At 41.7% G+C, this 24,187-nt stretch overlaps 1 protein-coding gene across 8 annotated transcripts in view; it reads left to right on the forward strand.

The window, feature by feature from the left end:
• Positions 1-24,187, forward strand: part of RASAL2 (RAS protein activator like 2) — a 276,480-nt gene that overhangs the window by 145,260 nt on the left and 107,033 nt on the right. For all 8 annotated transcript variants that reach the window (XM_043520219.1, XM_038413578.2, XM_038413580.2 and 5 more), the window contains exon 3: positions 8,062-8,188. In XM_043520219.1, coding sequence (XP_043376154.1) covers positions 8,062-8,188 — 127 coding nt within the window. The remainder of the gene's footprint in view (positions 1-8,061; positions 8,189-24,187) is intronic.

Below are 24,187 nucleotides of genomic sequence, written 5' to 3' on the forward strand. Positions count from 1 at the left end.
GCACCTCCACTCCCCAGGGCAGCAGGGCTCAGGCAAGCTTAGGCTTCGGTCCCCCCTCCTGGGGTCATGTAGTTATTTTTGTTGTCAGAAGGCGGTTGTGGTGCAATTAAGTTTTGAAAAATGGTGGTGTAGGGCACCCAATTTAGAAAAACACTAAATGAAAAGGAGATGGGTTGGAGTCAAGGTCTTTGCTTTTGTAAGACCTTCCCCTTAAAGGTTCAGTATAGCAAAGAAGCATATCTGGGGCCCTGGCAGACAATGCTTTCCAAATGGTCCTGACTAAGAGTACATGTGCTAGTCCCAAGAGAGTTAACCTACAGTTAGTATGCAAGTACCTGTCATTTTCTGCTAACTGTCAACTGACCTTCTCACCAATGCTATCTCATCCTCTTTAGCACTACCTTATTCACAACTTAAAAATAAATCCTGGAGTTTTATCTTCTTACTCTTTTATTTGTCAGAATTATTTCTTCCCTGGGCCATCCTTCATTGCTTTTCATAATTCCTTGCTTTTGTGTGGTTTAGATTATAATCTCTTCAAGGCAGGGACAGCATTGCCTGTATTTCTATAAAAGGGTGTGTAAATATTGGTTTGTGGACTCATAACATTATGAGTAAACATTACATAACAAGTAGAGAATGAAAGAGGTTGGCATTCTTAAACCGCTATCCCTTTGTATCAATGTATTGCTTTTTAAATGACTTTTTTGTGGGGGGAAAACCTAAAATAAGTGTGGTTCATTTTGGTCTGAACTGTGATATTTCATTTAGTTCCTTCTTTATGTACAGTAACTCCGCACTTAAGTTCGTCCCGGTTAACATTGTTATGTTGCTGATCAATTAAAGAGCATGCTTGTTTGAAGTTATGCAATGCTCCATTGTTTGGCAGTCACCTGCTTTGTCCACTGCTTGCAGAAAGAGCAGCCCATTGGAGCTAGCGGTGGGGACTTGGAACCAGGATGGACCAGCAGCCCCCCATCAGCTCCCCTAAGTTCCCTGTGCAGCAGCTGCCCAGCAGGCTATAAATTGCCAGGCAGTTCAGCTATCCCTCCCCGCACTGCCATGTGCTGCTCCTGCCCTCTGCCTTGGAACTGCTCCCGGGAGCCTCCTGCTTGCTGTGTAAAGGGCGAGGGGGGGGAGGGGCGAGAGGGGTTCTAATGTCAGTGTGTCCCCCTCGCTCCTGTACCCCATCTCTACAGAGAAGGGGGGGACACGACAGGGCTCAGGACGGAGGGAGCTTGCTGGCAGCAGCTGCTGTCTCAACTTGCTGATCTACTTAAAAAGGCAGTGTACTTAGAGTGGGGTCAGCGTTCTTAAAGGGGCAATGCACCACACACACAGTCTGTCTCTGCCATGCTATGTCTCCTCCCTACATTCGTGCTGCCTTGTAGAGTGTGAGGCTACATTAACAACAATGTGTTAACCCTTAAGGGCTCAGCTGAGTGCTAGTTCATCATTTAGCAGTAAGGTATTCCCTGGGAAATATCCCACCCTCTTCCACTCTCTGACTTCACCACCTTAACCAAGCTTCACAATCATTATTGCTGTGTACAGTATTAAATTTGTGTGTGTGTGTGTGTGTGTGTGTGTGTGTGTGTGTGTGTGTGTAAAATACAGTCTTTTGTCTGCCAAAAAAAAAATTTCCCTGGAACCTAACCCCCTCCCCCCCATTTACGTTAATTCTTATAGGGAAATTGGACTCTCAACATCATTTCGCTTAAAGTAGCATTTTTCAGGAACATAACTACAATGTTAAGCAAGGAGTTACTCTATGTTTTTGGTCAAAACTGTGAAGGGCGCTTTTTTTTAAAAAATAGTCTTTACAATCCTAAAAATTGAACAAAAAGGGAGGGGAGGAAAAAACCCCTGTTCTTAAGGGCTAGTAAGTCTGGATGAGATCTGTGGGTTCTTTGAATCCAAGATAGATGCTACTTTCTGGTAATCTGAAGAAGTAGTGTAAGCATGATTAGAGGTCAGTTTTATGAATTTGCCAAGATGCTAGTTATTTTAAAGCTGAAATCTAACAAACTAGATTTGCCGGTTATAAGTGTTATAGCCAGTGTTGAGTGGAGTCTAACTATGATAACCCCTTTTTTTGCTAAGTGCAAGGAGTGTTAGTTGACTAATTTTAACACTTGGTTCTTTCCAGGCCTACATTTACCTTGGACAGTGTTTCTCAGGTCAGGACACTTGGTTATTATTAACCAAGCAACAGTTTATTAATGCATCCAGAACCACATACATATACAATCAATCATAAGTATACAATTAATCAGTCAATGTGGACACAACAAATGTTCTAGACATGTACTGAACACAAAATATACATGCAATCTTATAAGAAATTAACATAGATCAGTGTTGGGGGCCCAGCAGCTCTACCAGGGAACAATACAAATCACTAAGATTTTCTTATTATATTTACTAATAATCAATTATCAATTCTCTACCTCTAATACACTTCTTATATTTCCAGTATTTCTCTATGGAGTAAAGATGCAACTGTTTTGAAGGAACTTTTAAGAGTTTGCTATTTGAATTATTTGGTATGAAAAAGACAAGATATTAAAAGCAATTGCTTATCATTTGTCTGTCTTAGGCCAGTTTGGTCACAGGCGTTTAGCAGATTCCGGGGTCCACACTGTGGCCTTAGGTTTAGATTGTTTCCAAGTCCACTGGAGAAGGGCAATGCTCTTAGCATATGTCTATGCTGCCTATACACATATATACACACACACACATACCATCACTCAAAGAAGAACTGCAGTTACATCTATACTGCAAAATATATATATAAAACCTGCAGCAGCGAATCTCAGAGCCTAGGTATAATGGACTCAGGCTCACACTGGGAGGCTAAAAGTAGCTTTGTAGACGTTTCTGTCTGGGTTCCAGCCTGAGCAGGAATGCCTCCATTACTGTTTTTAGCCCTGGAGCACAAGCCCAACTCAGCTCACCTGGCTTCTGAGACTCACTGCTGCAGGTTTTTTATACATATATATTTTTGCAGCGTAGATGTAACTGCAGTTCTTCTTTGAGTATGGTCCCACAGATAGGGACCACAATCTCAAAGAACCTCCAGTTACAGGTAAGTAATTTCCTCTTCCTGTTGGGCAGTGGTCAGCTGGGCACTCAGCTTTCAGCTCTTATTTTCTCTGCTTTTTCCATTCATATCCAGTAGATGGCATCAGTCTACAAGAAATTTCTTCAATCCTTTACTTTTTGGAAGCTTTTTGTATTTGATTGACTTCCAAAATTGTATTTAAGAATTTACCCTAGACTATTAATTCAAATATCCCAATTTTTAAGTAAATTGTTCTGTTTTTCTAAAGTTTTAATCCAGGTTAGGTGCTTATATCTTTCAGTATTCTTTTGTCTTCTGGTGTGTTAAAATTCCTATCGCTTCTATAGTGAAACAATAATTTAGAGAGAACAAGCAAACATCTCCTATAGTTCCTAGATGGTACGTTCTCTGATTATATCTATTATATCTCATTTCACATCTTTTAGGGGATACCATAGGCTGAGACATTACATTGGAGTAATAAGACAGATTGCTCACTTAGAGACACAGATCTGATTCATTAGGCAGACAAATGTACAGTTTCTAATTTCAGGTAAAAGATATATTTGGCTGCTTGGGATATCAGGAAGTTGGACCTCTGGAACATTCAGCTTTTTGGATCATCCAGCAAGCTATTTCTAACTGGTCTGAACTTACATTTTCTACTCCTCTCTAGCTCTTGGTTAACATATAGGAGACAGGTTTCAGAGTAGCAGCCGTGTTAGTCTGTATTCGCAAAAAGAAAAGGAGTACTTGTGGCACCTTAGAGACCAACAAAAGAGATTGTTAGTCTCTAAGGTGCCACAAGTACTCCTTTTCTTTTTGCATATAGGAGACAGTAGAGCACTTGGCACAGGGGAAAAAAGGGGTAGTTATTCTTATCTGTCTCCTGGCTAGGAATTCTCTGTCACTAGACCAAGAAAGATAGAAGTTTCATCCACATGTAAATTATGGGAGTCTCTGGTTTGAGGGACCAACAATAGTGATAAGACTCCTTCTCAAGCATCTGAGCTTGCCTTTCCTGGAAATAGTCTACTTCAACTTCAATTTAGTTGATGCTTCCAGACAAGATTTCTCGCATGTTGAGGTGGGCATGTTGATTCTCATCCTCCCCAAGAGGAAGCTAAAGATTTTGAATATATCATCGTGTGATCAATATCAATCTTTCTTGTTGCAGAGAGTTTAAAGGGCAGAGAGACAATTGTAGCTGTTCATAGATCTTCAAGGCATATTTGATACCTGTATTAATTACAGTACCCAAGGTAGGATTTCATGTGTGTGGAAGGTAATCAGAGTTGTGAACCTTGCCACTAGTTAAAGAGCCCTAATCAAGTTTTAGGCAACTGTTGGGTCTCAAATATCTGGGGAAAAATGTCCTATTAGATGGATTTCACTGTTACTTGTTGAATAATATGTTCAACATGCTGCAGAGCTGGTAAAATGCTGTAAGAAACTATTGAATAAGTGTTGAATAAACTCTGTGAAAAGTCACAAGATTCACTGGATAAGACACTCATTAAATATTATTACACCTGTCTGGTATCAGCACCAAACATGGACCAATGAGCCAGGTAAATTTGGCTAATACATTTCTGCCCAGATACTTTTCTGCCCTTTTGTTTTTCTAGTAATAGCTCCTTCCACTGGTCATAACCCCATTTAGGACACAGTGAACTGATGACACAGCTGAAAACTAAGTTTAGGCATAGCTGCAGAAACTTGGACCTCCTACTAACAAAGAAGGTCGGCTTCTGAGAAGCGGGAAACCTATTATCCCATTGTCTGCCTTTGCGTGGCTAGCAGAATGAATGCAGGCATACCAGCCTTAACTGATAGATCTGAGTTCTAGTAGGGTTAATCATGTAAAAGTAAAAATATTTACTGGGTGGCAGACTCTGATGCGAGAAGAATAGACAAATGTGTAGAGAAGTTGTATTTAGAGAGAAGGGACTATATCCACTTTGTGGGCTAATTAGCAATCTTGTCTTAGGGAAGCTCACAAGCAAAGGAGCTGTATTGACTACAGAATTAGAACTAGAGTGGTGATGCATGTCTGCTAAAATGGTAGTTGTCACTAATCAGCACCTTGAGGCTTTGTGGGTGAAGTTAAGTGGAGTAGGGCACGGGATACTATGAAGATATTACATGTAGCATTCAGCAAGAGCAATCTAAAAGAAAATGCAGAGATAAAGATTGATAAAAGAAGTGAAAAAGCATTCAGTAGGAAATATGCCTAAATGGTGACTGCAAATGAAAACTGCAAATCTAGTATTTGATCTTGTTTGAGTGAGTGTAACACAAACCAAAAATAATAATGTCCCCTTAGTTTACTAATACTCTCTCAAATAGACCTCATTCATGAAATCGTCTGAGTAAAAATCCACCATCAAACTAAAAAGCTTCAAATAGAATATCCATGAGGGAACTGAGAAATTTATTTTGAAAAAATGAACAGTGCTTGAAGGAGGCAACAGACAAGCATAGTATCAAATTACATTAAAAAAATACCTGAAGAGAAATGTTAATATTGCATGATTAAGTACTCAAAAGTCAGGAAATGCCGGAGCTAAGATTGCATGAGCCCTTAAGGTACAATCTATAACTAGATGATCACATACATTTCTCAAATACAATATATTATTCATTATATGCCTTTGATACAAATGACTAATATCTTTTGCTATTACTGTTATTCTGTCATGCCAGATAGGGACAATAAAAGACATTTATGTATAAGGTGCACAGTGAATGAGGCTGAGTTTTTCACTCTGCAGATTATAAGATGCAGTTTTTTCCTACAACCATATAAAGAGCATGATCCTGGGTGTAATGTGAAATATTATGTGATCATGCAATTAAAGACAGTATTTCAATGCCATATGCACAAGAAGGTAGAATAAGTTACATTTCTTGATTTTTGAGTGCTTATCTCTGCAGAATTAATATCTCATAGTTAATTTTTAATAGAATATTTATAGAATAAGGAATTTGGAAAGGGGAAAAAACTGCATAATTCCAGATTGGTGTTATACTGTTAGTGCAGTTTCCGATGAGGCCAGGTCTCCTTTAGAGTCTTTGTTTAAAAAAGATTGTTTAAAAACATTGCTGTGCATGTCTGAAGTTTGCATTTTTTCAGTGTTTTCTAATTCTGTCAAATCTCAGCCAGTTTTCACTAGAGCACTTAGTGACCACTGACAAAGGCCTTTTGCCCTGCGAAAACATCAGTTTTCTTCTACCTACAGTCATTTCATATGCAGAGCTGTCCAAAAAAGGATTGCAAGAATTTGTTTGTTGAGGAACAATTTTGTTCACTCTCCTTATGGTCCATAACAGCTCAAAAGTTGTCTCAAATTTTTGGAGAAACTAGACACAGAAAATTTTAGCCCAGTCAGTGAAACTTAAGGAAATATCTAAATAACTGAAAATAGTGGGTTATAATGGAAATGTATAAGCAACTGAAAATATAGACATTGCTAGCAATTTACCTATCGTAGGGGGGTAGTCCAACAAGGGGAACCAATTGTCATGGTTCAGGGATAGCTGCACTTTCAGTCTCTCCTCTGCTTTTTCCACCAAATGCATCCGATGAAGTGAGCTGTAGCTCACGAAAGCTTATGCTCTAATAAATTTGTTAGTCTCTAAGGTGCCACGGGTACTCCTTTTCTTTTTGCGAATACAGACTAACACGGCTGCTACTCTGAAACCTTTCAGCCTCTCAGTATCTCTGAGTGCAACCGTGCAGGTGATAGACTTCTTGCCTTCATCTCTCTGGGATAATTGTGCGCTTCCTTCCTGACTCTCAGACTGGGTCCTGGGCTGTAGCACCCTGTGAACTGACTGACTTCCTTAGCAGACCCGACTGGGTTAGAGCCCTGCCAATTTTCTCTTCAGGAGCTATGACCTTTTCAAAACAAAGTATTCAATCTCATTAGCCAGAACAGAGCATTGGCCTGACCTAAAGCTCAGGAAGATTTGGCTTATCCAGACACCCCCATGTCCGGGAACTGAGGTTCAGTCTGCTTCCTCACTGTCCCTGAGTCTCTCTCCCTGTCTTCAGGGGCAGACCTTTCATCAGTCCCAAATCTCTGTGTCTCCCTGCCTCTATTGAATTTGGCCAAACCAATTTATGCAGTTGGCAGAGAGAGAGTTCCAAGCAGCTGATTCTGTATTGTCCATTATTGGTAAATAGGTGTTTATCAGAAGTTTCTCCACACTCTTATCTGTGTGCATGCTAAACCCATGTGTAACCCTTAGCAATAAATAAATCTGAATAAGCCTGCATTAACTCTTAGGAATCATATATCAAATGCTATAACAATCAAACACAGATATATATAATATTCATAAAATATTTCAGACATCTTCCATCTCCTCATCAGTAACAACCTTCATTCAAAAGTTCCTCTGTCCTTTTGTATGCCATACTGATCAGAACAGTGGTCCATCTATCCACATATCTTGATTCCGGTCCTCTGTTATAGTTGATTGTAATGACCGTGTGTCTTTGTTGTCAGTACAGTTACTTCATGCTTTTGTAGAGTCTCGAGACCTTGGGTTTAAGAAGCCTTGTAATCTGATTAGTAAATTCTGCCTGATTTTAACAGTATGGAAATGAGTAGCACTTAAGACCAATGGCTCTTGGTCCCTCAGTCATGGGGAAACCAGTTTCCAGGTACAAGACTTACCTTGTAATTGTATAGGCTGTTTGTTTTTGTTGCTTGGTGCCGTTTTGGCAAAGACATATGTACCTCTGTGTGCTATGCACAAGTCTCTTTGCATAGTTGCATTTCCTGGTAGCTCACTTCTTTTGTAATAAACTTACTTCCCCTTTTCTGGATAGTAACCTCTCCAGATTTTTGTGGTAGGGTTGGATCTGCTGCATCCTATCTGAATATTATTACCAGATCAGTGAAAAATTAAACAAATCTCATTTTGAGACAGAGTATTAGAAGAAATGTATGATGACAAATTAAAGATGTTGGTATCTTTTTCTGTAGATGCCTGTGGAGGCAGTACAGGAGCAGCAGGCGGAATCTACCAAAGGGCGGTGCCTGCGACGTACAGTAAGCGTCCCATCTGAGGGTCAGTTTCCTGAATATCCACCAGAGGGAGCCACTAAGCTTGGTAAGTTACAAAATTAGAAAAGCAATGTACTAATTTTAATTTAGAGATGTATTATTTCTCTGTTTTAAAGAAATTGTTTCCTATCCATCATTGCCATAGTCAGTTTGCTCAAATCAATAGCATTTCAGCTAAGAGTTAGCAGAGGTCATAGGAGAGTGACCATTGTTTATAATTGCCTGACAACAAAGTGACTTCAGTGTGTTAGGATTTATCTGAACATCAGTGAGAGTACTGGGAGGGGATACTGCACAGCAGGGAGGCTTATAACTACATTTGTGAGGATACTAAGCAGCTCTGGGATTTATAACTGTGAATCTGTGAGCTCAGGACAATAGTGCTGCACGCTTTACAGACCGTTTTAAGTGGCTCTCCCTGGCTGTTTGTTTGAGCTGTTACTTGGTTATGATTTACCTTATTTAAGCCTTTTAGAAGCTCCTTGGCATTGTATTTTAGTGACTACTGGGCTACACCTAATCTCCAGACCTGATTACACACTATCAGAAATACTGTCCATTTGAAGGTACGGCTTCCCAAATAAACCAACGATTTGTGAGCAAGGAGCTGTGCCAGTGTTGGTTATAATTAGTTTTTGAAAAATGAATCCAAGGAGACAGAACTGGAGGGCTCTAAGGAAAACTGAAAAATAGAAGACCAGTTGTGATGATAGAGTTTCCACAAGGCCACATTTTGGCCCAGTTCCCCATGTTCTCTCTCTCTCCTCTTCAGTCAGCCAGGAGCGGTCTCCGTGCAGGGAGGGATAGTAGAAGGAGGCAGCAATAGTTCAAAGTGAATTCTTGTTTCCATCTGCAACTGGTAAAGGAGCATGACTTGGCAATAGGCTGTCACTTGTTGTTGGGGCTAGGAACAATTCTGCTTTTGCCTAGCTGTAAAGTTGCAATTCTAGAAGAGAGTTAGCTGCAAGAAAAGGCTGCAGGTACATCTCTAAGCAGCAAACTAGGTAGGATAGTGACTTTATGTAAATATGAAGAGTACATAAAAGAAGGGTTTTAATTTCACAGGTGTGTTCGCTTTAAAAAAATTTAATCTATAATTACGTGGATAATAAAATGCTCAAAAATAGATATTTTTTCGTGGGTACAGATGCAGTATAGCAATTTCAGTAGCTGTTAAGGTTGTATTTGTGAAGCACTCTACCTCACATTTTCTTCTTGAAAGCAAATTTCCTGGTGGGAGGGGGTTTGAGCTTTTTCTCGGTCTTGCATTAGGGGTTTGGAAAGAGAAATGCAATTTAGAAAATGAAAAGGGAAGATGCCAATGTGTAGGAATAATACAAATGTGGTTTCTAGACACCTATTTCCATATAATAGAACACATAATTTGTTGCAAGCCAGAAGAGTTTAGAAGTCTTCAGGAATGAAACTCCTAGTCTTTTTTCTTTTTTTAATAATAGTAATAATAATAATAATAATAACAATAATAATAAAGTTTAAAGAAAGTTATACCTGACCATTAAGCACCTGAAAGTCTGGGAATGCCAAAGTTAAGTTTGCAATGCAAATTTCGCTCTGCTTCTTTGTGTGCACGTGTTTACAATACAGATTGTAATTCTATGATCACATACTCAAATAATAGTATATATTTTTCCCTATAACCTCAGATGCACATGTAGCATCTTGTGCCAGACAAGAGTCCATTAAAAGTACATAGGAAAAGTACACAATAACCCATAGTCAGACCATATTTTACATATTTTGTATACAACTATCATGAACATTTTGCTGGACCATATAGGCCACCTAATTTAGTAGCTAAAGAGGTGTGGGCACACAGAGCGGGAGGGGAGGAGGAAAGACATGCAGAAGAAGAACATGAATGAAGGGCAGAGATGATGGACACGTAGGAAGATTTTAATGTCTGATCACTCTGCAGTAGATCAGGTTCCTTTTGTTTACTTTTCACATGCTGACTAGAGACATGGTTTATCAGTCATCACAAAATTCCTCCTGATTTGAAGAAGTTGGGGTGGTGTAGAGAGAACGGTGAGAAGTATATTTTTATGAACAAGACAGTGAGCCAGAGGGCAAACCAATGAAGTAAACCACTTGGAATCATTGTAAAGAAAAGGAAACAGATGGCAGTGGGCAGAGTGTATCACCAGCAGTACAGATAACAACTGGACCGAAATAGTCTTTGAATTGACACAAAAGCTGTAAAGCACAATGGGGCAGATAAACTATCCAGCAATGAAATGGCTGTGCGGAGCAGATAAGAGTGTCTCGCTTGTCCTAAGGAAGTATGTGCTTGACATGGGAACAGCAGACATTATAGCTTGAGAGTGTCTGAAGTTACTATCCAGAGACGAGTTTTTACAGCTGGATCTATTATGAGGGTTAATGGATGGCAATGGTATTTGCTTTTTTCCTGTACTTAAGGTTACTGTACATGCTTGACTATCAGAAATGAGAGAAACATTATGTAATCAGTTAACTGCAGTGCTACAATTATGCTTTTATAGAATACATCAAGGTACTGTACTGAACCAAACTTTAATTGACTTTAGCAATTGACAAAGCATTATGCTATATTATATGATGAGACCATACATATACTTTGGGCTCAGTTCATGACTTGTAATAATACTAATTCTTAGGATTCATACCGTTGTCTGTGATCAGAACACTGTTGAAAGATCCTAACACCAATCCTATGAAGTATGTAACTATATATTATCCATGTTATCGATAAGAAACTGAAGCCCAAGGCAGATCTGTTGCAGGCACAAAGATAACACACAAGAAGGTGGGCATCTTGATTATTTTGAAAAGAACAAAAACAGTAATCAATGGATTGGTCAAAATTAAGGCTATGTTTTAGTCACAGGTATTTTTAGTAAATGTCCTGGACAGGTCACAGGCCATGAATTTTTGTTTACTACCTGTGACCTGTCCATGACTTGTACTGTGTACCCTCCTAAATCTTGGGGGGGGAGGGGGCGGTCCGGAGGTGCCGTGGTTGCCGTGGGTGCTCAAGTGTGGCTGGCAGCCCGGGACCCCCGCTGGTGCTGGGGGGGAGGAGTCGGTGAGAGCTCCGCGTGGCTCCCTGGAAGCGGCAATATGTGTCCCTCCCTCATCTCTTAGGTGGTCCACGCACTGCCTCTGCCCCAAGCACTGGCTCCGCAGCTCATTGACCCCAGTTCCTGGCCAATGGGAGCTGCGGGGGCAGTGCCTGCAGCCTCCGCCTAGGAGCTGAGGGAGGGACATGTTGCCACTTCCAGGGAGCCCCCCAAGGTAAGTGCCACCCAGAGCCCTCACCCCTTCCTGCATCCCAAACCCCAGCCCTGAGCCCCCTCCCACACCCAAAGTCCTGCTGCTGCTGGGGAGGGGGCTGTGGTGGCCAGAGACTGACCGAGCAGCGGCTGGTCCAGGGGCTGCCTGAGCTTCTTGGGTGGCTCCCGGGCCAGCCGTACCAGCTGCTGCAGAAGTCCCGGAGGTCCCGGAAAGTCATGGAATCCGTGACCTCCGTGACAAACTTGGAGCCTTAGTCATAATGCATAGAAGAAGTATGTTGTGTGTAAAAAGCTTCACACTCTGGCTCATCCTAAATATTAAAGGAATATCTATTGAAAGGAAAGCTACCCGGTTTATGAAGAGGCTGCACATGGTTATTCTATGTACCTGTTTTACACAGGTTATGTGTAACTAAGGATTTCCTGCATTAGGTTAAAACTAGTTAAAATCCATTGTGAAAATGGCTGATCAATAACACTGTGTGTGGTATTAAAAACTCTTTCTGGAGGGTATGAGCAGACCCTCAATATCTCCCATACTCACTAGGATCTCCATGGGAGCACGTAGCTTCAGAGGTAGTTCCATTTTAAATATCACACTGTTTCATCTGCTAAAAATGAACCATTATTTTGTTTAACACCAGTCCACTAAAACATAAATCTTTAACATGCTAATCTTCATATGGTGAGCAATATGAGCCTCCATTGCTGGTACCCACCCAGGAAGTTTAAGGATGAGTTTCATGAAGAAGACTGAATTAGTGTGTCTTCATAATTTCCTCTTTTGCTGTTACCTTCCTTATAATTACTTTAGGTCCTGCCATTCGGTAGCTTATAACTCTTCTTTAGACAGGTTATGTTCTCAGTAATTTCTCATGGTTTATAGTTACATATTGGTATTTATTAATCAACCATATGGAAAGAGCCCAAATTAATTTCACTCATTCATAACATGTGCCGGATCAGTAGCACAGAATCACTGATCTGTTTCTAGAAGGGGTCCTATGTTTCTCCTGTCCCCTAAACACACACACAATCAAATGCAAAACAAACCACTGCACAAAATAAAATCTACAAAGTTTAGATGATATCATTTGGGGGTAGTTTTTGAGGCATTTTGGAAAAAAACCTTGTTTTGGCAACATCTGTCAAATTCATTCCCGGGGTGGGAAATGAAGAGGCAAAAATCTCTTTTAATTAGTGCTTCAGTTATCAGGAAAGAATTGCCATACCAGGGAGAACCTGTAATTAGTAACAACACAGTCTGTCTGTAAAATCTAATTGGAAGTAAGACAAAGCAAAGTTGATTCTCAAGACTCCTTGATGCTTAGAAAAGCTGTAATTGATGCAAATGAGGAAAGTCCATTGAGAGATGAAGTCCTTTGGAAGATAAAAACTAAAGATTATTGGATTTGGACCTATTGAAGCAAAGTATCTTATCTTTATCTATGAATTTGCTGAATTTTGGTGCTCTTTAAAGAGGGATTAATAGCACTGGCTAGAGAGGCAGGTCAAGCGTGAACAGTCTCTGTGTAGATTTCAACACCTTATTAAACATGCACCTCAGCCTTTGCAATCCCACCCTTTCCTAGATGGGAGAAGCTGCTTCATTGTGCCAAACTCTGGGGTTTATGACTAGAGATTAAGAATAACATTTTCAAAAGTATCTAAATAGCCTTTTCAGAAATGACAGACAGTTAGGTACCTAACTTTCAAATGGGACTTAAACTCCTAAATCACATAGGTGCATTTGAACATTTACCCTTTAATTCCCCATGTTCGTTTCATTTGTGATTTAAACGGGTTTCTGAATGTGAGATTGCAGCATCCCAACCCACCACCACCACCGAATTTCTGTTTTACATTTTTCAGAAGGGCAGGAACAGTCTAACCACTAGTTGTCTCTTGCTTTCTAGCGGTTGTAAATGAGTCTGGTGCTTCAGTGCTCTTAAGAGGGGACGGGGAAAGGAAATCTGAGAAATAGAAAAGATCCTGGCTGATAACATCTAAAACATGCCTGCCTTGATGTGACTTTGATTCTCCACGTGCCCCAATAGCTATTGAATTAGGATGCTTCTTATACTAATCTATAAACTGAATTTAGAGGAACAATGAGAGAACAAAAGAGTCTGTGGAATGAGGAAAATTTCTGGTGGCAGAAACTGCAGTTTGATTAGTCATCTGGGCACATGTACAGTATTTTTTCCTCATTAAAACAACCATGGAGTGCTGATATAAGTTTGCTGTTTCAATTGCGTAGGATCAATATTGCTAATAGAGATGAGTCAAATCAAAATATCAGATCCAAGTTTGCAGGCCAAAGACCCCCATATTTGATAAGATTCAAATACTGATAGATATTTTAACCCCCTTACATTTGAGTGTCCAAATCTGCGGTTTTGGTTTGGGTCCATCTCAGATTCCTGGCTAAACAAGCAGGAACCAGGTTCATCTACAGGATACTTTCTTTAGGTCCAAATAATGGTATTTCCTGCTTAGTTTTCATTGTTGCCTTGTATAGTGGAATCCCTCCAATTGATGTTAGTGTGCCTGTTGTTGCCGAGTGCTGACACTGATGTTTCCTCTGCATCTGTTTAAACTTTTTTCATAAAATTTGTCTGTTTTTTGGTTTATGGAACTTCTTCAGAACGAAAGCACGCTTAGGAAATTTTGCATTTTTTAGACAAAATTATGCTTCAGTCAGTTGTCTGGATGTGTGCAAAGCCTCTTCTGTTCCACAAATTCACACTTGTGCATCCCAGAATGTTGCAGGAGAGGAGAGAGATGATGGGAATGATGCAGACTTCTGTCATTGTCACTGGCTTTAATACTGCTATATGCTAATGGAATTTAGCTATACTTAGGGCCCCGAATACTATATGCTGCATCAGACCTACCTTGTATAACAAGGCCTTCTGATTTACGCAGTGGAACAGCTCTGAATTATGGCCCTGATTCAGTAAAGCACCTGAAGCATGGGAGAGGCAGCATGGCCCAGGGGATAGGGCATTGGACTGGGACTTGGGAGTCTGGGGTTCTGTTCCCAGCTGTGACACTGACCTGCTGTGTGACCTTGGACAAGTCACTTCACTGCTCTGTGCCACACTTTCTCCTCCTACCCTTTATCTACTTAGACTGTAAGCTCTTTGGAGCAGGGACTGCCCTTCACTAGTTGGTAGTTGGTTTGTTCAGTGCCAACTACAATGTGGTGTCTCTCAATTGGGGTCTCTAGGTACTACAATAATGCAGAGAATTGAGAATAGTTAAGTATGTGCTTAAATCATCACAATCCCGTAAGGCACTTAAGCATGTGATTAACTTAAAGCACATGTTTACATTCTGTTGCAGTCAATGAGAATTATGCAGCAATGTTACCTAGTTGTGAAATCATTCAGTATACATAAAATTAATGGGGAGCTATATGCTGCACCTCCCCATCCTTGGCAATAAAATTCAAACAGTTCACCGCAAAATTAAAATATAAAATTTGTTGGGGTGGGGTGGGGAGAATGGCCACAAATCATAAGGGGTCCTGGGGCAAGTAAGCTAAATGCTTATCAGGAGCTCCTGCAGTAGCAGTTCTGCATAGCAAGTGCCTACCCCTCCCTCATAGCTCTGAAGTCAAGGAAATGGCGGTCCATTTGTGCAGGAGGGGAGCTTGTTTTTCTGTGTGGCTGGCTGGGTGAGCAATGCCTATGTCCATGTGTGGAGGGCTGAAACACTGTGCTTGGGGAAGCAGTCAGATGCTTGCAGGGATAGACTAAGTCTGGAGGACTGAGACTGCCACTGCTGGAAGGCTTAGGAGCTCCACATAGCAGCTAGCTTCCTCACTCTGAGGGCTTGGCTACACTTGCAAGTTAGAGTGCATTAAATCTGCCCCGGGTGTCCTAACTCCTGAGATGTCCACACTGGCAAGGCACTTAGAGCGCCTGGACTCTGCAGCAGGAGCGCTCCTGGTAATCTACCTCCACAAGAAGCACAAAGCTTGCTGTCCCCCGGCTGAAATGCCCAGGTGTCACTGTGGACGATGTGTTGCATTACTGCGCTGTGATTGGCCTCCAGAAACATCCCATAATTCCCTGAAGTCAAGTGGCCACTCTTGTCATTGTTTTGAACTCGGCTGCAGGCATGCAGATATCCCCTTTCAGAGCTCTGTTTCTGACAGCTGGCATGCTTATCTGCTCCGGGACAAAGCAAGCCATTAGAGAGAGAGTGTGTGTGAGAGAGGGATGGGGGGATCTGCTGCTGTCTGAACTTACAAGACAGCATGCTGACGCACTCTCTGCCCCCCAAAACACACTATCTCTCCCCCCACAAACACACTCCCTGTCACACTCCACCCACCCACACCCATTTGAAAAGCACACTGCAGCCACTTGCACACTGGGAATAGCTACCACAATGCATTGCTCTTTGTGGTGTTGCAAGAACTGCTAATGTGGCCATGCCACTGTGCATGTAGCTGACAGTGTAATGTCACGCTGCAGCGTTTTCCCTTCTGTGATCTCCGAAGGCTGGTTTAACTCCCAGCGCTCTACATCTGCAAGTGTAGTCAAGCCCTGAGTTCCTCCACTGCATTTCCTTTCACCACCTTGTCAATTAGACCAGGGGTCTCAAATTCAGTTTACCTTAGAGCCAGTGCCAGTCCTCAAATCCTCCTAGCAGGCCAATAATGTCACTGAAGATGGTGTTCAGAAAAGAAAATGTTTATATTGTATTTTTTATTTTGAATTTCTTAGAAATAATAAAACTGTCATACAACTTTATACAATTCTTCTCTTGCCAGAGAGTTTTTAGTGTTTGCCAGACACCTGGCAACACTTCAGTTCTGTCAGTTTGTTGATATTTGGCCTCAATGACTGAGCAGTTGAAACTTCAGGATTGCAGCAAGGTGTGCATCAGATAGTTGTGTTCGGTCTTTAGGCTTGTTTATATTCATTGTGGGGGAAAAAAGTGACGCTGCCTCCATGACTGACTCTGCCTGGCGACTAGTGATGGTAGCTCTGTCCCTCTCCCCAGCCAATAGGATCTGCGGGGGGTGGCGCCTGCAGTAGACATTGCTGGCAGTGTGTCTGCATGAGTGTGTCTTCTGCGGGCCGCAGTGGGGAGGTTCTCAGGCTGCAGATGGCCAACGAGCTGGGACTTTGAGACCCCTGAATTAGATTATTGAACTTTAAGTCGCTCTGTGGTGCAGCCCTGCCAGGCCTGTCAATTCTTGCACATTACCAAGCTATTAACTCCCATGTCCTTCCTGCCCACCGCTGCTAGCTTTTCCCACCCATTCAAGCACTTTTGTGCTTTCACCCATTCTATCCATTTTGGAGCAGATCCTCCAAAAATGAGCATTGCTATCCTCCAGATTCCTCCATAAATCTCACCTTGGTTGTGATGCCTATAACTATCTCGACAATGTTTAGACATTTGGTGCTTATACTGGTGCCTATTGTGGTGGTTTCACCTTTTACCCTATCTCTCTCTCTTTCCTACTCCACCATTATTGTCTTATATGTGACCTTTGTCCACCCATTATGTATATCAGGGGTTGGCAAACTTTTTGGCCTGAGGGCCACATCGGGGTTGCAAAACTGTATGGAAGGCCGGGTAGGGAAGGCTGTGCCTCCCCAAACAACCTGGCCCCTGCCCTCTAACTGCCCCCTCCCACTTCCCGTCCCCCTCAGAATCCCTGACCCATCCAACCCGTCCCCCTGCTCCTTGTCCCCTGACTGCCCCCTCCTGGGACCCCCTGTCCCTAACCGCCCCCCTGGGATTCCACCCCCATCCAACCCTCCTGCTCCCTGTCCCCTGACTGCCCAACCCCTATCCACACCCCTGCCCCCTGACAGGCCCCCTGGGACTCCTATGCCTATCCAACCCTGCCCCCCCCATTCCCAGTCCCCTGACCAACTCCGCTCAGAACCTCTGCCCTCTGCTCCCTGTCCCCTGACTGCCCCCTGCAACCCCTTATCCAACACCCCCCTCCCCCTGCTGCTCCCTTAACACACTGCTCAGAGCAGCAGGAGCTCGCAGCCACGCTGCCCTGCTGAAGTGGCAGACCACTGGCCACACGGTGATCTGAGGCTGCAGGGGATGGGAGACAGCAGGGGAGGGGCCAGGGGCTAGCGTCCCCAGCCGGGAGCTCAGGGGCCGGGCAGGATGGTCTCGCAGGCCAGATGTGGCCCGCAAGCCGTAGTTTGCCCACCTCTGATGTGTATAATAGAGACAGAGAGGGAAAGAGAGAGTTTGTGCTGGGAGGCAGGAGCTGTCTTGTTTATATGTGTACAGTGCCTAGTACAGTGAGCCTTAATCAGGGCTTCTCTGTATTACCATAATATAAACAATCAGAATAATTATCTTCCCCTGTTTTGCAGCTAAGCTATCCAGGAGTCAGGTTCTATTCCTATAGAAATTAGGAGTTAGGGTCCCCCCACCGCCTTACACAGTTCCTTAGACAATGTTTCAACCCCTTCTGTTGCCCTGTCTGAGGGAAGATCCTTGGTGGTAAAGGATCTCCCTCTCCCTGCCCCTTGCGCCCTCTTATAAACAGTAGGGTGAGAGCAGGTGCAAGAAACCCATTGAACTCCTGTGGGGAAAATACAAGAAAACTGGATAAGGACGGCAAAATTGGCAGGTGGACAAGCTAAGTAGTGGGAGGAGGATGAAAAAATGGCAATTTTTGTGGATTTATTTAGTGCAAAGAGCCTTGCATGACAGCTTATCAAAAAGATGCATCGTGGTCACTTGCGCTGATGCGTTGTCTTACTGCAGTAGACATGGGATTCTAAATGTCCCTCAGTGTTCCTATTAAGTTATTAAATATCATTGCCCCTGTACTATAGATGGGGGAACTGAGGCTGAATTGTCTGATGTGCCCAAATCAAGCAACGTTAATGTCAGAAGCAGGATTAGAGCCCAGGTCACCTGAACTACTAGACTTCAGGGTCTCAGGCAGACATCTGAATAAGCTACCTGAGTTTCAAAGGTGCCAAACACCTGCAGTTATTATTGACCCAATCAGAAGGAATGGGTGCTAGGCATCTATGAAAACCAGGCTAATTAAGTTGTCTGCCTCAACACACTTAGAGCTAAAAAATTTGTTCTTAGCCCCCAAACAGAGGGTCCAGAAAAACCAAAAATGTGAAATCTACCAAAGCTAATATTTTTGCATTCAGACTTTGTATTTAACTGCTTGTTCCCCAGCTCAAACACCCAGGAGCACACACAGTTGATGGATTTTTTTTAATTCATCCTTTCTGCACTAGTGATGTTTTCATACTTGAATTACTCAGAGTGGAACTCATTTTAACAGTGAAAATTCCACTTTCATCTGATCCACCGTGCAAGGGGATAAGTGGTAAAAATGAGGCAACAGTCTGTTTTGGTGCCAGATCCGGTACTTAGTCAGGTGACAATATTATCAGGTGACTAGTCAGAAATCCTGTCTCAATCCTGTTTGAAAGAATGTGACCAGGGGCTTGGAAATGGTGTGAGCAACAGAACATTAGATAAGTACTACTTCCTTTTATTGCTGCTTGGAATGTGCCTCCAGTATCAGAGTCTGTAAGCTACTGCTCAGCACTTCTAGCTGGAGGACGTTTGCACCAAAGAAATACACAGTCCATGCACTTCCTTCAGGTAAAAAACTTGGGAGAGAACAGTAACTAAAGAAAGATGTCCAGGGTTAATTCAGTAACCGCTGTTCCTCATCCATAACATTCTCTGTATCTGTTATGATCAGAGCCAAGCCTTGCTGTTTGCATGTTCCAGTTGAGATGAATACTTTCTGTGACGGAGGAATAAACCTGTTTAGACAATAGATTTACTGTGTGCACCAGTCTGTTGCAGTCCTTTCTGTGCAATAAAGTGTCTTGAATGATTACTTGATAAAGGAATACAACTTCTTTCATGACTGGAAAAAACCCTCAGTTTTAAAAGAAGTGCTGTTTGTGACCTGGTCAATGAAGGAATCTGCAATGCACCAGTCTGGGTTAAATCTGTGCGTTGAGCTAATGGTATACTTTGACATCTGTAGTATGCAAGGTCCTGGAAAAAATTTTGAAGGAGAAAGTAATTAAGGACATTGAGGTCAATGGTAAATGGGACAAAATTCAACATGGTTTTACAAAAGGTAGATCGTGCAAAACCAACCTGATCTCCTTCTTTGAGAAAGTAACAGATTTTTTAGATAAAGGAAACGCAGTGGATCTAATTTACCTAGATTTCAGTAAGGCGTTTGATACCGTGCCACATGGGGAATTATTAGTTAAATTGGAAGAGATGGGGATCAATATGAACATCAAAAGGTGGATAAGGAATTGGTTAAAGGGGAGACTACAACGGGTCCTACTGAAAGGCGAACTGTCAGGCTGGAGGGAGGTTACCATTGGAGTTCCTCAGGGATCAGTTTTGGGACCAATCTTATTTAATCTTTTTATTACTGACCTTGGCACAAAACGTGGGAGTCTGCTCATAAAGTTTGCAGATGATACAAAGCTGGGAGGTATTGCCAATTCAGAGAAGGATCGGGATATTATACAGGAGGATCTGGATGACCTTGTAAACTGGAGTAATAGTAATAGGATGAAACTTAATAGTGAGAAGTGTAAGGTTATGCATTTAGGGATTAATAACAAGAATTTTAGTTATAAGTTGGGGACACATCAATTAGAAGTAACGGAAGAGGAGAAGGACCTTGGAGTATTGGTTGATCATAGGCTGACTATGAGCTGCCAATGTGATAGGCTGTGAAAAAAACGAATGCGGTTTTGGGATGCATCAGGAGAGGCATTTCCAGTAGGGATAAGGAGGTTTTAATACCATTACACAAGGCACTGGTGAGACCTCACCTAGAATACTGTGTGAAATTCTGGTCTCCCATGTTTAAAAAGGATGAATTCAAATTGGAGCAGGTACAGAGAAGGGCTACTAGGATGATCCGAGGAATGGAATACTTGTCTTATGAAAAAAGAAAAGGAGTACTTGTGGCACCTTAGAGACTAACAAATTTATTAGAGCATAAGCTTTCGTGAGCTACAGCTCACTTCATCGGATGCATTTGGTGGAAAAAACAGAGGGCTCTGTTTTTTTCCACCAAATGCATCCGATGAAGTGAGCTGTAGCTCACGAAAGCTTATGCTCTAATAAATTTCTTAGTCTCTAAGGTGCCACAAGTACTCCTTTTCTTCTTGCGAATACAGACTAACACGGCTGCTACTCTGAAACTTGTCTTATGAAAGGAGACTTAAGGAGCTTGGCTTGTTTAGCCTAACTAAAAGAAGGTTGAGGGGAGATATGATTGCTCTCTCTATATATCAGAGGGATAAATAAAGGAGAGGGAGAGGAATTATTTCAGCTCAGCACCAATGTGGACACAAGAACAAATGGGTATAAACTGCCCACCAGGAAGTTTAGACTTGAAATTAGACGAAGGTTTCTAACCATCAGAGGAGTGAAGTTTTGGAATAGCCTTCCAAAGGACGCAGTGGGGGCAAAAGATCTATCTGGCTTTAAGATTCTACTCGATAAGTTTATGGAGGAGATGGTATGATGGGATAATGTGATTTTGGTAAGTAATTGATCTTTAAATATTCAGGGTAAATAGGCCTAATCCCCTGAGATGGGATATTAGATGGATGGGATCTGAGTTACCCAGGAAAGAATTTTCTGTAGTATCTGGCTGATGAATCTTGCCCATATGCTCAGGTTTTAGCTGATCACCATATTTGGGGTCGGGAAGGAATTTTCCTCCTAGGAAGATTGGAAGAGGCCCTGGAGGTTTTTCGCCTTCCTCTGTAGCATGGGGCACGGTCACTTGAGGGAGACTTCTCTGCTCCTTGAAGTCTTTAAACCACGATTTGAGGACTTCAATAGCTCAGACATAGGTGAGGTTTTTCGTAGGAGTGGGTGGGTGAGATTCTGTGGCTTGCGTTGTGCAGGAGGTTGGACTAGATGATCAGAATGGTCCCTTCTGACCTTAGTATCTATGAATCTATACTTAAGAAAGGGGCAGATGGTTTGAAGAAATAGGCTTACCATGCCTTCTAACTGGACAATATGCTGAAGAGGACTTTGCCTGTGAGGAATATCCTTTTGAAAGCGAAGGTGGGGAGTTGCAGCATAGAGCTCCCCATGTCTATATTCCATGAGTGTGGATATTCTGTCTTGATGAAAGACTTTTCCTAACAGAGTTGTCTTTCTGTGCCTTGTTGGCATGTGCAAAATGTCCATCTCCAGTCAGCTAACATGTATGGTTGGGGGAGTAAAAAATGGGAGCTTCAGCTTTGGTGCTGTCAAATTAGCGTGTGTGTGTGCATGTGTGGGAGAGAGCGAGAGCACGGGCGTGCATGCAGTATGTCTGACACAGAGAGATCCGAATGAGCTGATGTCTTGATTTTCATAGCTCTTAATGGCTGCCTGAGGTGCAAATGACATTCAGAATCTGTTTTATACAGACTAAGGATCTAAAAGAAATGATGCATTACTTTTTGGTATTTCTTTTTTTTTTTAATTAGCATCTTCTAAGTGTGTATGTAAAACAAACTGTATATGCCAAAAATGTAGTAAACCTGCATTGAGTGATCTCCAATAGATGCAATATAAATTCTAATGAAATCAATGCACTAAGCACAATTCTACATTTCTGTGTGTGAATTTTAACAACACTGAACTGAGAGAATTGACTACCATCACATATACTGCAGGAGGGTATTGTGCAAATATAGCCACAAGGCTTTTCTATTGTACTTCAGTTCTGACCTGCAACGATGTTAGTAACACTCCACAATACATAAACCTTTCCAGAGCTGAGACTGCAAAACTCCGAGGTTAGTTTAATGACACGAAGAAGGGTCTGCTGAAGTCTAGACAGAGCACCCAACTTTTGGTGTAGCCCATATTTGAATCCAAGTGTGAAAGTCAGGTGCACTGATTTACTGTTACCTATTGCTGTGGTTATTAGCAGTAAGTAGTTGAATTGCAGTTATTTACAGGGAAGTTAATTAAACCTTATTGACTTTTTAATTGTAATTTCTTGTTTTTAGAAAATATTAAATTTGTAGAGCACCTTTTAGTCCCAAAATGCTTTACAAATTATATTCCACTGAAACGCAGTAACTCTTGGTATAGATGGCACTATGAAATTGCTGTGCAGCACAAGGCCAGCATTTGTCTGATGCAAAATGTGTCCTGGTATTTTTGGGGTCTGCATAAAGAGACAAGACTTTGGGTTTTTTCCTCAAATCTCATTTGAAACCTAAACTGTACAGAATGCAGTTTGCCTACCTCAGAATGATGAAGAACTGAGGCAACCATGCCAGGATTAGAACTGTGCCTTCAGGGAAGCTCTATATTTTAAACATGATGCTTAGACCTCTAAGACATCCCCTCTGGCATTTGGAGCTATTCATATATAGCAAATTGCTACGCTTCTGTTTTTTTTCCTCCAATATAACTCAAGTAAAAGCAGATGACTTTTTTGTTTGTTTTTAATTGCTGCGGCCACAATCCTTATACACCAAATGCCAGATTATGGCAGGGAGCAAATTCATCTGTGCCTCAGTAGAGCTGGAATTAATAATAATATGAATACATAATCTTAACACTTTGATATGCTGTGCACATAATTTTTTTTTCTTGGAACTGTGTTACTACACCTTTCTGAAAGAAATCCCTGTAAAAGATTGTAAAGTTTATAAGAGTGGCCAGTGTTTGTCTTGCATCTACAGTGAGAAACAGAGATGCTAGTTGCCAAGAGAGGGAAGCTGCATGACTCCTTGGGGTGGGCAGGTTTTTGGCCTGTTATGTAAACAAGCTACTGATCTGAAGAAAGCTCTTACCAATTACTGTGCAGGGTTCCTCTGATATATACAACCCTCTGCATCATGTGTGAATTAGCTGTGACTTGTTCAATTTTGTGCATACTTTTCTGTATTTATGTTCTTGCTGCAGAAGCCTTCTTATATTTACCTAGTTTGTGCACACTTATGAAGTTTTTTTGACAATGAATAACATTACCTGATGGAAAACTAACTGTAAATGTCACCTTTTATGCAGATCTCCTGTCCCAAGGATGACACCTACCCTTGTCTTAACTTTTCCAGTATAGACGAGGCTTAACTTGTTAACTAAATTGATTTAAAAATTGGCATACTTGAACTCATTCAAACCCCTAATGTAAGACCTACTACAGAACCCAGTTTATCCAGTCTAAATGGGAATGTGACCAGGGCCACATTGATTAATCAAAAATTCAGATCATCAAGAGAATGGGAAAGTGCGAGGCTTCAGTGCCATCTAGCGGCCACAGGAGAGTGCACCCACTTCTGGACCTGTGTGCTCTGAAAGCCGGATAATGGAAGGTCGGCTAAACAGGGTTCTACTGTATTTACACCTGTTTAACCATTGCTGATATCGATTTAGCTAAAGTGATAACTTACCAATGCAAGTATAGGTTTAATTTGTTTAAGTGCATTAATTATAGCTATTGCACCAATTTAACTAAACTGATTTTAAAATTGATTTCATTACATTGTCTATACTAGATAAAGTGCGCCAAAGTCTTAAGTTCCTTATCCTGTGCTCGTTGCCCACTGAATTAGTCGCCCATCCATTTCTACTACATTCAGTTAAGATGCCTTTGTGATCTTTTTATAAATAGAGCTTGAAAAATTTGCCCAATACTAAATATTCTGGAGACTAAGCATATATCTACACTGCAAAAAAGACCCTCAATAGCAAGTCTCAGAGCCTGGGTCAGC

Source organism: Dermochelys coriacea, chromosome 8, assembly GCF_009764565.3.
Source record: "Dermochelys coriacea isolate rDerCor1 chromosome 8, rDerCor1.pri.v4, whole genome shotgun sequence".
Taxonomy (NCBI): domain Eukaryota; kingdom Metazoa; phylum Chordata; order Testudines; family Dermochelyidae; genus Dermochelys; species Dermochelys coriacea.